General features: G+C 43.4%; 1 protein-coding gene across 1 annotated transcript; it reads right to left on the bottom strand.

Moving 5' to 3' along the window:
- Positions 1–4,289: 4,289 nt before the first annotated feature.
- On the bottom strand, positions 4,290–7,485 carry LOC119327386 (Golgi apparatus membrane protein-like protein ECHIDNA). The gene is made up of 6 exons (XM_037600500.1): positions 7,304–7,485; positions 6,815–6,871; positions 6,517–6,720; positions 6,381–6,440; positions 5,213–5,339; positions 4,290–4,708 (listed from the first exon to the last, which is right to left on the bottom strand). The coding sequence occupies exons 1-6, from the start codon at positions 7,316–7,318 to the stop codon at positions 4,611–4,613; spliced, it is 561 nt and encodes a 186-aa protein (XP_037456397.1). The 5' UTR covers positions 7,319–7,485; the 3' UTR covers positions 4,290–4,610.
- Between the last annotated feature and the right edge of the window lie 4,255 nt (positions 7,486–11,740).

The following is an 11,740-nucleotide window of genomic DNA, read 5'->3' as shown; positions in this document are numbered from 1 at the left end:
GGGAAACCCATGTGACAAGGAGGACTTAAATTTTTTCTATGCATCCACCACTATCACCATTGGCAACGGTGCGAAGACCCCCTTTTGGGACTCACCTTGGCTCCTTGGGCGCAAGCCAAAAGACATTGCCCCGCTCACTCATGAAGCGTCAAAGAGAAAAAATTGGAAGGTGCGGGAGGCCCTCTCACACAATGCATGGATCCACAAGATCAAACCCCCCACCAACATCTCCGTGGAGCACATAACGCAGTTCTTCACTCTTTGGGCGCTTTTGCACGAGGTCCAACTTGATGAACTCACCGAGGATGACATTGTATGGAAGCACACGACTAGTGGGACCTACTCGGCGGCATCTGCTTACAAGGCGCAATTCCTAGGGATGGTTCTCACACCTTTGGATAAAATGGTTTGGAAGGCTTGGGCCCCCTCAAAAGTCAAGTTCTTCGCTTGGCTGGCGTTGCAAGACAGAATTTGGACCGCCGATAGATTGGCCAAACGCGGGTGGCCCAATTGTGATCTCTGCCCTCTTTGCAAGAGAGTGCAGGAATGTGGGTCTCATCTCTTCTTCAAATGCCGCTACACACGAAGGCTTTGGTCCTTGATCATTGACAAATACCACATTCACGGTCTTGACACCAATGGTTGGCCCCTCTTCGACTCGGTTGAGGCTTGGTGGGCAAGTACTTGCGACAATGGCACGCCAAACCGCCAAGCCAAGGCGTCCCTCACCATGCTTGTTACGTGGACCGTCTGGAATGAGCGAAACGCAAGGGTCAAAAAAATTAGGGTCTCTTATTTTGCGAGAGTGATCTCATGCCGTGTATTGAGTGACTTGTAACAAACTCTTTTCTCTCTTAATTAATAGATGAGGCAAAGCTTTTGCCTCCGTTTCAAAAAAAAAGACACACTTTGGTGCAATCTCAATCTCATAGGGCTCAAGAAGACATAGCAGTGCAATTTTGTATTTATACTATTTTTAACACAATACAATCACACACATACACATTATTCCTATGAGCACCTTCGAGATATTGAGCCAGTCCACCATCTTAAGACTGACGAAGTCGTCACAGGCATCTCGTAGTCGATAGAGACGTCTTCTCCTACTAAATGAACATCGCCGGATAGCCTAAAATTACAACAACAACAACAAAGCCTTTAGTCCCAAGCAAGTTGGGGTAGGCTAGAGGTGAAACCCATAAAATCTCGCAACCAACTCATGGCTCTGGCACATGGATAGCAAGCTTTCATGCACCCCTGTCCATAGCTAGCTCTTCGGTGATACCCCAATCCTTCAGGTCTCTCTTAACGGACTCCTCCCATGTCAAATTCGGTCTACCCCGCCTTCTCTTGACATTCTCCGCACGCTTTAGCCATCCGCTATGCACTGGAGCTTCTGGAGACCTACGCTGGATATGCCCAAACCATCTCAGACGATGTTGGACAAGCTTCTCTTCAATTGGTGCTACCCCAACTCTATCTCGTATATCATCATTCCGGACTCGATCCGTCCTCGTGTGGCCACACATCCATCTCAACATACGCATCTCCGCCACACCTAACTGTTGAACATGTCGCCTTTTAGTCGGCCAACACTCAGCGCCATACAACATTGTGGTCGAACCGCCGTCCTGTAGAACTTGCCTTTTAGCTTTTGTGGCACTCTCTTGTCACAGAGAATGCCAGAAGCTTGGCGCCACTTCATTCATCCGGCTTTGATCCGATGGTTCACATCTTCATCAATACCCCCATCCTCCTGCAGCATTGACCCCAAATACCGAAAGGTGTCCTTCTGAGGTACCACCTGACCATCAAGGCTAACCTCCTCCTCCTCACACCTAGTAGTACTGAAACCGCACATCATGTACTCGGTTTTAGTCCTACTAAGCCTAAACCCTTTCGATTCCAAGGTTTGTCTCCATAACTCTAACTTCCTATTTACCCCCGCCCGACTATCGTCAACTAGCACCACATCATCCGCAAACAGCATACATCATGGAATATCTCCTTGTATGTTCCTTGTGACCTCATCCATCACCAATGCAAAAAGATAAGGGCTCAAAGCTGACCCCTGATGCAGTCCTATCTTAATCGGGAAGTCATCAGTGTCGACATCACTTGTTCGAACACTTGTCACAACATTATCGTACATGTCCTTGATGAAGGTAATGTACTTTGCTGGAACTTTGTGTTTCTCCAAGGCCCACCACATGACATTTCGCGGTATCTTATCATAGGCCTTCTCCAAGTCAATGAACACCATATGCAAGTCCTTTTGCTCCCTATATCTCTCCATAAGTTGTCGTACCAAGAAAATGGCTTCCATGGTCGACCTCCCAGGCATGAAACCAAACTGGTTTTTGGTCACGCTTGTCATTCTTCTTAAGCGGTGCTCAATGACTCTCTCCCATAGCTTCATTGTATGGCTCATCAGCTTAATTCCACGGTAATTAGTAAAACTCTGAACATCCCCCTTGTTCTTGAAGATTGGTACTAATATACTCCGTCTCCATTCTTCTGGCATCTTGTTTGCCCGAAAAATGAGGTTGAAAAGCTTGGTTAGCCATACTATCGCTATGTCCCAGAGACCTTTTCACACCTCAATGGGGATACAATCCGGGCCCATCGCCTTGCCTCCCTTCATCCTTTTTAAAGCCTCCTTGACCTCAGACTCCTGGATTCGACGCACAAAACACATGCTGGTCTCATCAAAAGAGTCGTTCAGTTCAATGGTAGAGCTTTCATTCTCCCCATTGAACAGCTTGTCGAAGTACTCACGCCATCTATGCTTAATCTCCTCTTCCTTCACCAAGAGTTGGCCTGCTCCGTCCTTGATGCATTTGACTTGGCCAATATCCCTCGTCTTCCTCTCTCGGATCTTGGCCATCTTATAGATGTCCCTTTCGCCTTCCTTCGTGTAACCGTTGGTAGAGGTCCTCATACGCCCGACCCCTTGCTTCACCAACAGCTCGCTTTACGGCCTTCTTCGCCATCTTGTACTTCTCTATGTTGTGTGCACTCCTATCCAGGTATAGGCGTTTGAAGCAATCTTTCTTCTCTTTAATCGCCTTCTGGACATCATCATTCCACCACCAGGTATCCTTATCTTCGCTTCTCCTTCCCCTGGACACTCCAAACTCCTCTGAGGCCACTTTGCGAATGCAAGTCGCCATCTTCTTCCACACATTGTCCGCATCCCCTCCTTCCTCCCAAGGGCCCTCCTTAATGACCCTCTCCTTGAACGCCTGAGCTACCTCCCCCTTGAGCTTCCACCACTTCGTTCTAGCGACTTTAGCTTCTTGTCCCGCTGGACACGAATCCGAAAGCGGAAGTCAGCAACCACCAGCTTATGCTGGGGTACAACACTCTCTCCGGGTATCACCTTACAGTCTAGGCACGCACGCCTATCTTCCCTTCTCGAGAGGATGAAATCAATCTGGCTAGAGTGTTGGCCACTACTAAAAGTCACCAGATGTGATTCTCTCTTTCTAAAGAGGGTGTTGGCTACAATCATGTTGTAGGCTAGAGCAAAGCTTAAGACATCTTCTCCTTCTTGATTCCTGATGCCATAGCCGAAGCTCCCATGCGCCCCTTCAAAACCTGTGTTAGATGTACCCACGTGGCCATTGAGGTCTCCTCCTATGAAGAGCTTCTCACCAATCGGTACATTCCTAACCATGTCTTCCAGGCCTTCCCAGAACTCCATCTTGGTGTTCTCATTGTGGCCTACTTGCGGGCATACGCGCTGATAACATTGAGAACCAAGTCCTCAACTACCAGCTTGATCAAGATAATCCGGTCCCCACTTCTCTTGACGTCTACCACTCCATACTTGAGGCTCTTGTTGATCAAGATGCCTACGCCATTTCTATTTGCAGCCGTCCCCGTGTACCATAGCTTGAAGCCGGATAGCCTAAAATTAATCCAAGAAAATGCAAGCCCTGATGGGCTGATTTCATCATAAAGAACCTAACATGTACTCCCTCCGTTCGGAAATACTTGTCGGAAAAATAGACGTTTCTAGATGTATTTTAGTTCTATATATATCCATTTTTATGCATTTCTGCCATAAGTATTTCCGGACGGAGGGAGTACTTTATAGTATTCTTACAATGTTTAGAATCCTGTGAATTGAAGAGGTCCTTTGAATCTTCGATCCACTATCACTCATGGTTTCTTTTCCTTGATGTTTTACTGTATCACTTTGCTGTGAAATTTGCTGTGAAATTGATTCAAGGTTCAACGACAACAACTACACCTCCAAGGCTAGTCATGCAAGAACTCAGACAGGTCCAGCATGTGAGGAATCATAACAGAACCGTGTCCTTTTCACAAACAAAAAAGGCCTTCTGTATTGGAAGACATGCTTCGGACCTCTAGGCCACACCAGGGTACAAGAGAAGAAGAAAGTATGCTCTTTAGTACAGGGGAAAGTGTAAATTTACCTAGGGCTAATTAGTACGCTGTATTCCATCATAGTGTCACTCCAATCAAAATCGACCTACTTGGTATATAAGCCAAAATCACATGAAAACGGGATATCACAAGCTGATCTTCTTTGACAGATGGTACACAGTTGTATGTAATTTTGGGCCTCTGTAATCTGGACTTCAGATACCGAATGCTGACTGCAGGGATGATGTGATGCGGGATGTGATGGCGTTTTGAGCAGCATTTTCAGCAAAAGCTCGGATGTTCTTCTTGGCATCTGTAATATAAATGCCCACGATGAAGTGTGTCAGATTTGATAGGTATATCAGAACAAGCTTCAACAAAGAACACATAACTTTTATTTATAAAAAGATAAATGGATAATATCACAAAAGCAGAGCTCGTAAAGTAAACAAAAGCAAAGTGGAATGCCACAGGCTAAATGAAGGTTGAAAGAACAATAAATAGTAACCCATGGCATTCTGTTGCTGCACGTATGCAAAAGTAACTATCTGACTGTAAACCCAAGAAGCTGAACTGACTAACTAGCTCAATGCTCCAAAAAAGAGAAAGGCCAGCAAATAATATCAAATGTAATGAAGTTATGCAGAATTGGAATTACGACATTTCATTATTTCATCAGTGAATCTTACATCGAATAGATAATGTTGCTTACTTGCTTATCAGAACAATAAGCAGTTTGTGGGGGCAATGCATAATACAGTACGATACAACTTCCCCCCATATGAGACATGTTGACAAGAATGAAAGTATGCCATACCTTTGTTGCATTTGGTGAACCCCACGATGTTTGCAAGGCTTAGAGTCAAGCAAACTCCAACAACAAGAAGGTAATCAGCTTCAAGTCTAATGAGTGAAAATATCCCAAGAATGATCCATGCAGCAGCCTGAAACATAAGAGGGGTTTTATATATTCTCTATAGTTCAAACAAAGCTACGGAAGTCTGATATGGAGTAGTTACTACATTAATTAGTAAGACAGTAACATGTAACAAAGGGACAAGGGAACACTTTCATGGAATGCTGTCGAGTATTGGCACGCAGGCTCGGTTATCTACATCTTAGGACAACCTTCCATTTTATCAAGAGAGTAATGCATCAACTGCATTCGTTGAATTTTTTTTCTAGAGAAATACAACAGCCGAACTTAGTGGTGTGCATTACAGTACAGCAGTAGCATTGGGGAAAAGAACATAAAGACATATATAGGCAAACACATAAGATCCACCTTTAATAGATGCTAGTAGTAAAGGGATTGCTGATTTAGTATGAGAAGATATAATCCCATTGTGAGCACAACTTACTTATTTATGCGATATGTAGTATGATCCACAGTCAGCTCAAGAATAAATTGGAAAAGATGAAGTTTATATAGAAGCAGAAAGTACTAAGAAGCATGTATGTATTTAAGAATCATCGAGGATGTCTAAGTTGACTTATCCCTAATGGATCTTAACCACTGTTCTAGTGCTCTGATAATACATGTTGTGTTTCTCCTCGTTATAACCAGATGCTCTAGTCCAATGAAAATCAGTGTAACATAGACCTTATAAATATTGATAATTGGCAGATGTATATACTCCCACTGTCCCATAATGTAAGGCGTTTTTTGACACTACTGTAGTGTAAAAAAAGTCTTACATTATGGGACGGAGGGAGTAGATAACTAAACCAAAAGCAATACTGAAACACGTTAGCAGATACAGTAGAAAAATGTTAGTAAACCATGATGTCCTTCTGTCTGCGCCTAGGACTAACAGATTGGTTTATGTTATTATGAACTGCAAACATTATCCAATGTCAAGATATGCTTATTCTCAATAGAAGTCTTAGCTTGTACGCAATCAGATATATGCCGAATCACTAAATTTATTGAACTCCTGCATGCACTCTGTTAAAGCCTGAATGAAAGATAATATATCACTTACGTTCAAGTAAAGAGTCCACCAGAACAGCCACGAGTCCTTTTTGTTCATCCGAGCGAGAGACTGCAAGGAAGCACTTTGTTCATCAATTCACCATTCAAACAGCAGAAGAGACGCCAAATACAGAACAAGCACGAACCTCGCCATCGAGGCACTCGAACTTCCACACACTGTTGCCATCATCGTCAATCTCATTCCACCACCGCAGCCCGACGAGTATCCTTCCGCTGACATTCTTCACCACCCAGAAGTCGAGCGCGGCGAGGAGCACGGTGATGACAAAGATGATGACGAAGCTCTTCACGAAGAGCGAGAAGAGGATGTAGAACGCCAGCGCCGACGCCTTTTGCAGAGAGACACAAGAATGAATTAAGCATCCAATGCAAGCAACAACCCTAAGTAGCGGATGGGGGTTCCACGGAGGAAGAATCAGGTACCTTGAAGAGCACATGGAAGAGGCATGTTATAGGATTGGCATAGTTCTCGCTGACCACCTGCAACGACGTTCATGTCATCATTCAGTCAGTCAGTCACATTGCAGCAGATCTAAAACTGGCCAGAAGCGATTAGACTCCCAGCCACAGGATTTAACAGTGGGCCAATTAAGCCCAAGAAACCAGCTCCTCCTATTATTATCCTACTAGACAAAACCAAATCTTGATCTAATTTAGCCCAGATCTCATGCGACCGAGTAGGTATGTATCTCTTGCGACCAATCGAGGTTCAGACACAGTTCCAAGAAACCCCCCTGACTGGATCCGACGCCGGACACAAGAACCCTAATCCAAGAAAACGCCAGATCTTGGGCAAGTCCTTCCTCCTACTCGAGGTACAGGCAAAGCGAAGAGCTCGGATCCGAACTTCCGTGCGGAGACGAAGAAGACGACGAGGAGGTGGGTGGGGGAATGGGATTAGGGAATAATCACCTGGGGCCGATCCATGGATCCTCTTGGCTCTGCCTCCGGAACGCCTCGCTCTCTCGCCTCTTTCTTCTTCCCTCGGGTGCTAAGGATGCGCCAGCTTTGGGCTTTCGTTGCTTCCTTCGCGCGGTCGCGCCCTGGCTCTACCACCGAGGGGAGAAAGAGGGATCGGGGAGGTGAGGTGAGGTACAGTCAAGTAAACCGCGGGTTATTTTCCACTTATTTTCCGAACTTTTTATATTGGCACTTGGTATAAAGAAAAATGGCAGTAATATTTATTTTAATCTTTTATTTAAAAGAAGAAAATAAGGAGCGACCCCTAATGCCTCGAAGCTCCATTAGTTTAGGGAAAACCCTTAAATTCAACCAGCTGATCCAATAAAAAAAACAGTCAGCCGCACGGCCGTTCGATTAGAGTTAATCGACGCCACATGTTATTGGCCCTATCTTGAGCTTCACCAATAGCTCATATAAAAAAATCCCCATAAATATTGTTTTATCGGATGTTAATATAATCTAAGGAAGGTTGACACATGAGTTGCTTTTGCAGTTACCGTAAAAATCTTCCCCTAAAAATGGTATTTGTTGGTGGCGGCGCTGATGTGGTAGTTTTATAGAAGTGTTTAGGGAAAGGGTCATCCCGCGTAGATGGAAGGGGAGTTGTCTTGATTATTTGGGGTCCCTAGGCTTTTTTCCCCTTTTACGGGAATTGTTGGAGCACTTTCTTTTGCCCAACTCGTCATAAACCAGACATTTTTACGGGAAAGGAGAACTATTAGTGATGCTCTTACTCGCTCAAAATATCTACTACTATTCTATCCTTAACCTCAGGAGTCATCTCCCACTGCTCATCTTCCTCGGCGCTCTCTCTTCCTGTTGTCGCCGTCGACACTCATCTACCCCATCGCTCTCTTCTCTCTCTTTCTACGACTCATCCAGAGCTCTAACCTCCACCACGAACCACCCCTGCTGCCACAAACTTTAAGGCTAGCACCCGATGCTGGGGGCACCTCTTGTGTCGTGTAGCTGCAAAGCACCGCTCACCGGTGTTGCAACCCGAGGTGTGCAGCGTGATACTGTATGGTCCAGAGTTCGGGCATCGATGCTGCAAGGTCTGGGGGTGCTGCTCGACAATGTCGTAACAGCAGGAATCTCACTGACGGGTGCTGCAACTGGTGGTTGTACTACAAGCCGATGTTTGCTGGTGACTGATGTTGCAACGTGGAGCCCGCAAAGCAGTGGTGCAACTCGAGGAACCTCGTTGACGCTACATGTCGTGGGCGATGCTTCAATCGATGGCCGGTACTACATCCGTGGAGCTCGTCGGCGCCACGAGTTGCGTTTGGTGCTGCAAGGGGTGGTTGTAGCAATGTCGTTGTTGGTTGGTGCAATCGCGGAGCTTGCCAACGTCGCAAGCCATGACCGGTGCTGCAAGGGGTGCTTTCGGTAGCGTCATTCGTGCCATCCTAGAGCTCTTCGACTCCGCAAGCCGTGGCCAGTGTGATGGCTCGATATTTTGTCACTTTTATAAGAATGTTTTGATGTGGTTCTCAAAAGGTTTTCGCTAATTCTCGTATTTTTCTAATGCTAATCCTTCGAGAAACAAGAGAAGTTATTTTTCATATTAATGTGCAGGAACATATATTTTTGGAAGGAAACCAATCAAGATCCCAACAAATGAAGTCATTTAGAGCAACTGTCCTTTTGGGTGAAAATTCATTAGAGGCACCAAAGCAGAAGAGGGCGCATGGTACGAGCGCACCCACTCACACCAGAGCAGAAGATGGCGCATGGTATTGATACGTTTCCAACGTATCTATGACTTTTTATTGTCTCATGCTATTATAGTATTAATCTTGGATGTTTAATATGCAATTATATATCATTTTTTGGGACTAACCTATTAACTTAGTGCCAAGTGCTAGTTGCTTTTTTTGCCTGTTTTTGGTTTTCCAAGAAATCAATACCAAACGAAGTTCAAATGCCACGAAACTTTTTGAAGATTTTTTTTCTGGACATAAGAAACACTAGAAGTTTCGGGAGGAAGTTAGCTTGGTGCCTCATGGGACCCTCGTTGCTCCATTTGACCTAATTCTGACTATAAAATACTCTAAAATCGGGAAACCAACAGAGAGCCACCCAAAACACTTTTCCCGCCGCCACAAGCTTCTGATCTCGTGAGATCCCATCTAAAGGCCTTTTCCGGTACTTTGCCAGAGGGGGGATCGATCACAGAGGGCTTCTACATTAACCTTGCCGCCCCTCGATGATGTGTGAGTAGCTACCACAGACCTACGCGTCCATAGCTAGTAGCTAGGTGGCTTCTTCTCTCTCTTTGATCTTCAGTACAATGTTCTCCTCGATGTTCTTGGAGATCTATTCGATGTAATTCTTTTTGTGGTGTGTTTGTTGGGATCTGATGAATTGTGGGTTTATGATCAGATTATCCATGACTATTATTTGAGTCTTCTCTGAATTCTTTTATGCATGATTGTTATAGCTTTTTATTTCTCTTCGATCTATCCGTTTGATTTGGCCAACTAGATTGATTTATCTTGCAATGGGAGAGGTGCTTTGTGATGGGTTTGATCTTGCGATGCTCAATCCCAGTGACAGAAAGGGGCATGACACGTATTCGTATCATTGCCATTAAGGATAAAATGATGGGGTTTATTCATATTGATTGGTTTACTTTGTCTACATCATGTCATCTTGCTTAAGGTGTTACTCTGTTCTTTATGAACTTAATACTCTAGATGCATGCTGGATAGCGGTTGATGTGTGGAGTAATAGTAGTAGATGCAGGCAGGAGTTGGTCTACTTGTCTCAGATGTAATGCCTATATAAATTATCATTGCCTTGGATATCATCATTATTATTCGCTTTTCTATCAATTGCCCAATAGTAATTTGTTTACCCACCGTATGTTATGTTCAAGAAAGAAGCCTGTAGTGAAAAGTATGTCCCCCGAGTCTATCTTTATCATATATTAAAATCCAAAAATACCTTACTGCAATTTATTTACTTTTATTTTATTTTGCATTTTTGTTTATCTATCTATCACTATGAGATTTGATCCTTGCTATTAACCTCCAAGGGATTGACAACCCCTTGTTTGCGTTGGGTGCAAGTATTTGTTATTTTGTGTTTACTACTAACGAGCTATTGCGTGGTTCTCCTACTGTATTAATAACATTGGTTCTTAACTGAGGGAAATACTTATCTCTACTGTACTGCATCATCCTCTCCTCTTCGAGGAAATCCCAACGCAGCTCACAAGTAGTAGAAAGAATTTCTGGCGCTGTTGCCGGGGAGACATCATTAACATCTATGAAGTACCATCGCATAAACTTTCATCTCCTTGCATTTACTTTATTTGCCATTTTCCTCTCATTTTCATCTCCCTCACTTCTAAAACGTTTTTACAAAAACACAAAAATACTTTTCATTTGCCCTTTTGCTTGTTTGCTTGCTTGAAGTTGTTACCATGTCTGAGTTTGTTATTGAGAAAGAGGATGGTAACATCCCTAGAGTTGAAATTCCCCAAAATTTGGATTCTATTTTTTTTGTGTGGAGCACGGGAACGTTATAGGTAAAAGTGTTATCCAAGAATTCTTTAATTGCACGAGGACATTTCTTATAGTGATACTCCTATTCTAAAAAGAACCAAGAGTTAATCCGAAGTTATTTCAGCGCTTATTCTTATACTTGGAATAAAATTTATGCATACTCACCCCACTTTACAAAGGTTGTTTTATGAGTTACTTGTTATCAACAACCCTAAGGCTAAGAAGACAGCGACTCTCATCCTTATGGATGAATTTGATTATATAGTATGCGAGGCTAGAGAGATCTTTGATTTCTATAATATGAGCAATGAACATCCGGTTATAGATGAAATTTTGTATGAAGGAGGACTATTTATTAAGGCATTTGTTTCGTGATAATCATACCTTTGATGAAAACACTAAAAGGGAAGTTCCTCCTATACATATTATCCAACAAATTTTCAATGGTATTAATCAACAATATGCTTGGATAGTAAAGGGACACCAACAAGGGTTTGAGGAAGGTTGTTTTGATAATACTAAAATCATGGTTAATGATGTGTTCCCCATTCTTTTTGAAAAACCTCCCGATGAACCCGTGGCTAATGATGCAAAAACTAAATATGACAACACTTGAAACTACGCATTACGCCTACCTAGGGGCGTAAAATAATAGCGTTTGTTGGGATGCAACCTAGTAGTTATCTTAGTTTTTCTAGTTTTTTTTTGTTTTTTGGTGTGCACACAATTATACTACTGTTATGGTTGCATTTTTGTGTTTAAAGTAGTGTTTGTTCAAAGTAAAGCCTTTGGGATGATTTGGATGATAGTTGCTTTGATTTTGTGAGAAAATAATTTTTTTGTCCAGTAATAGAATTTTCTAAATTCACTGGTA

The sequence above is a fragment of the Triticum dicoccoides genome, chromosome 1B (genome assembly GCF_002162155.2).
Source record: "Triticum dicoccoides isolate Atlit2015 ecotype Zavitan chromosome 1B, WEW_v2.0, whole genome shotgun sequence".
Classification (NCBI taxonomy): Eukaryota; Viridiplantae; Streptophyta; class Magnoliopsida; order Poales; family Poaceae; genus Triticum; species Triticum dicoccoides.
The sequence above is the reverse complement of the archived record's forward strand: the minus strand, read 5'-3'. Positions and strand labels throughout refer to the sequence as shown.

Excerpts from the sequence above, each read along its gene's own strand:
- LOC119327386 (XM_037600500.1), bottom strand. Across the intron at positions 6,441-6,516 it reads TCGAGTGCCTCGATGGCGAG|TCTCTCGCTCGGATGAACAA; the intron begins GTTCGTGCTTGT and ends GCTTCCTTGCAG. Across the intron at positions 4,709-5,212 it reads GTTCACCAAATGCAACAAAG|ATGCCAAGAAGAACATCCGA; the intron begins GTATGGCATACT and ends TTTATATTACAG.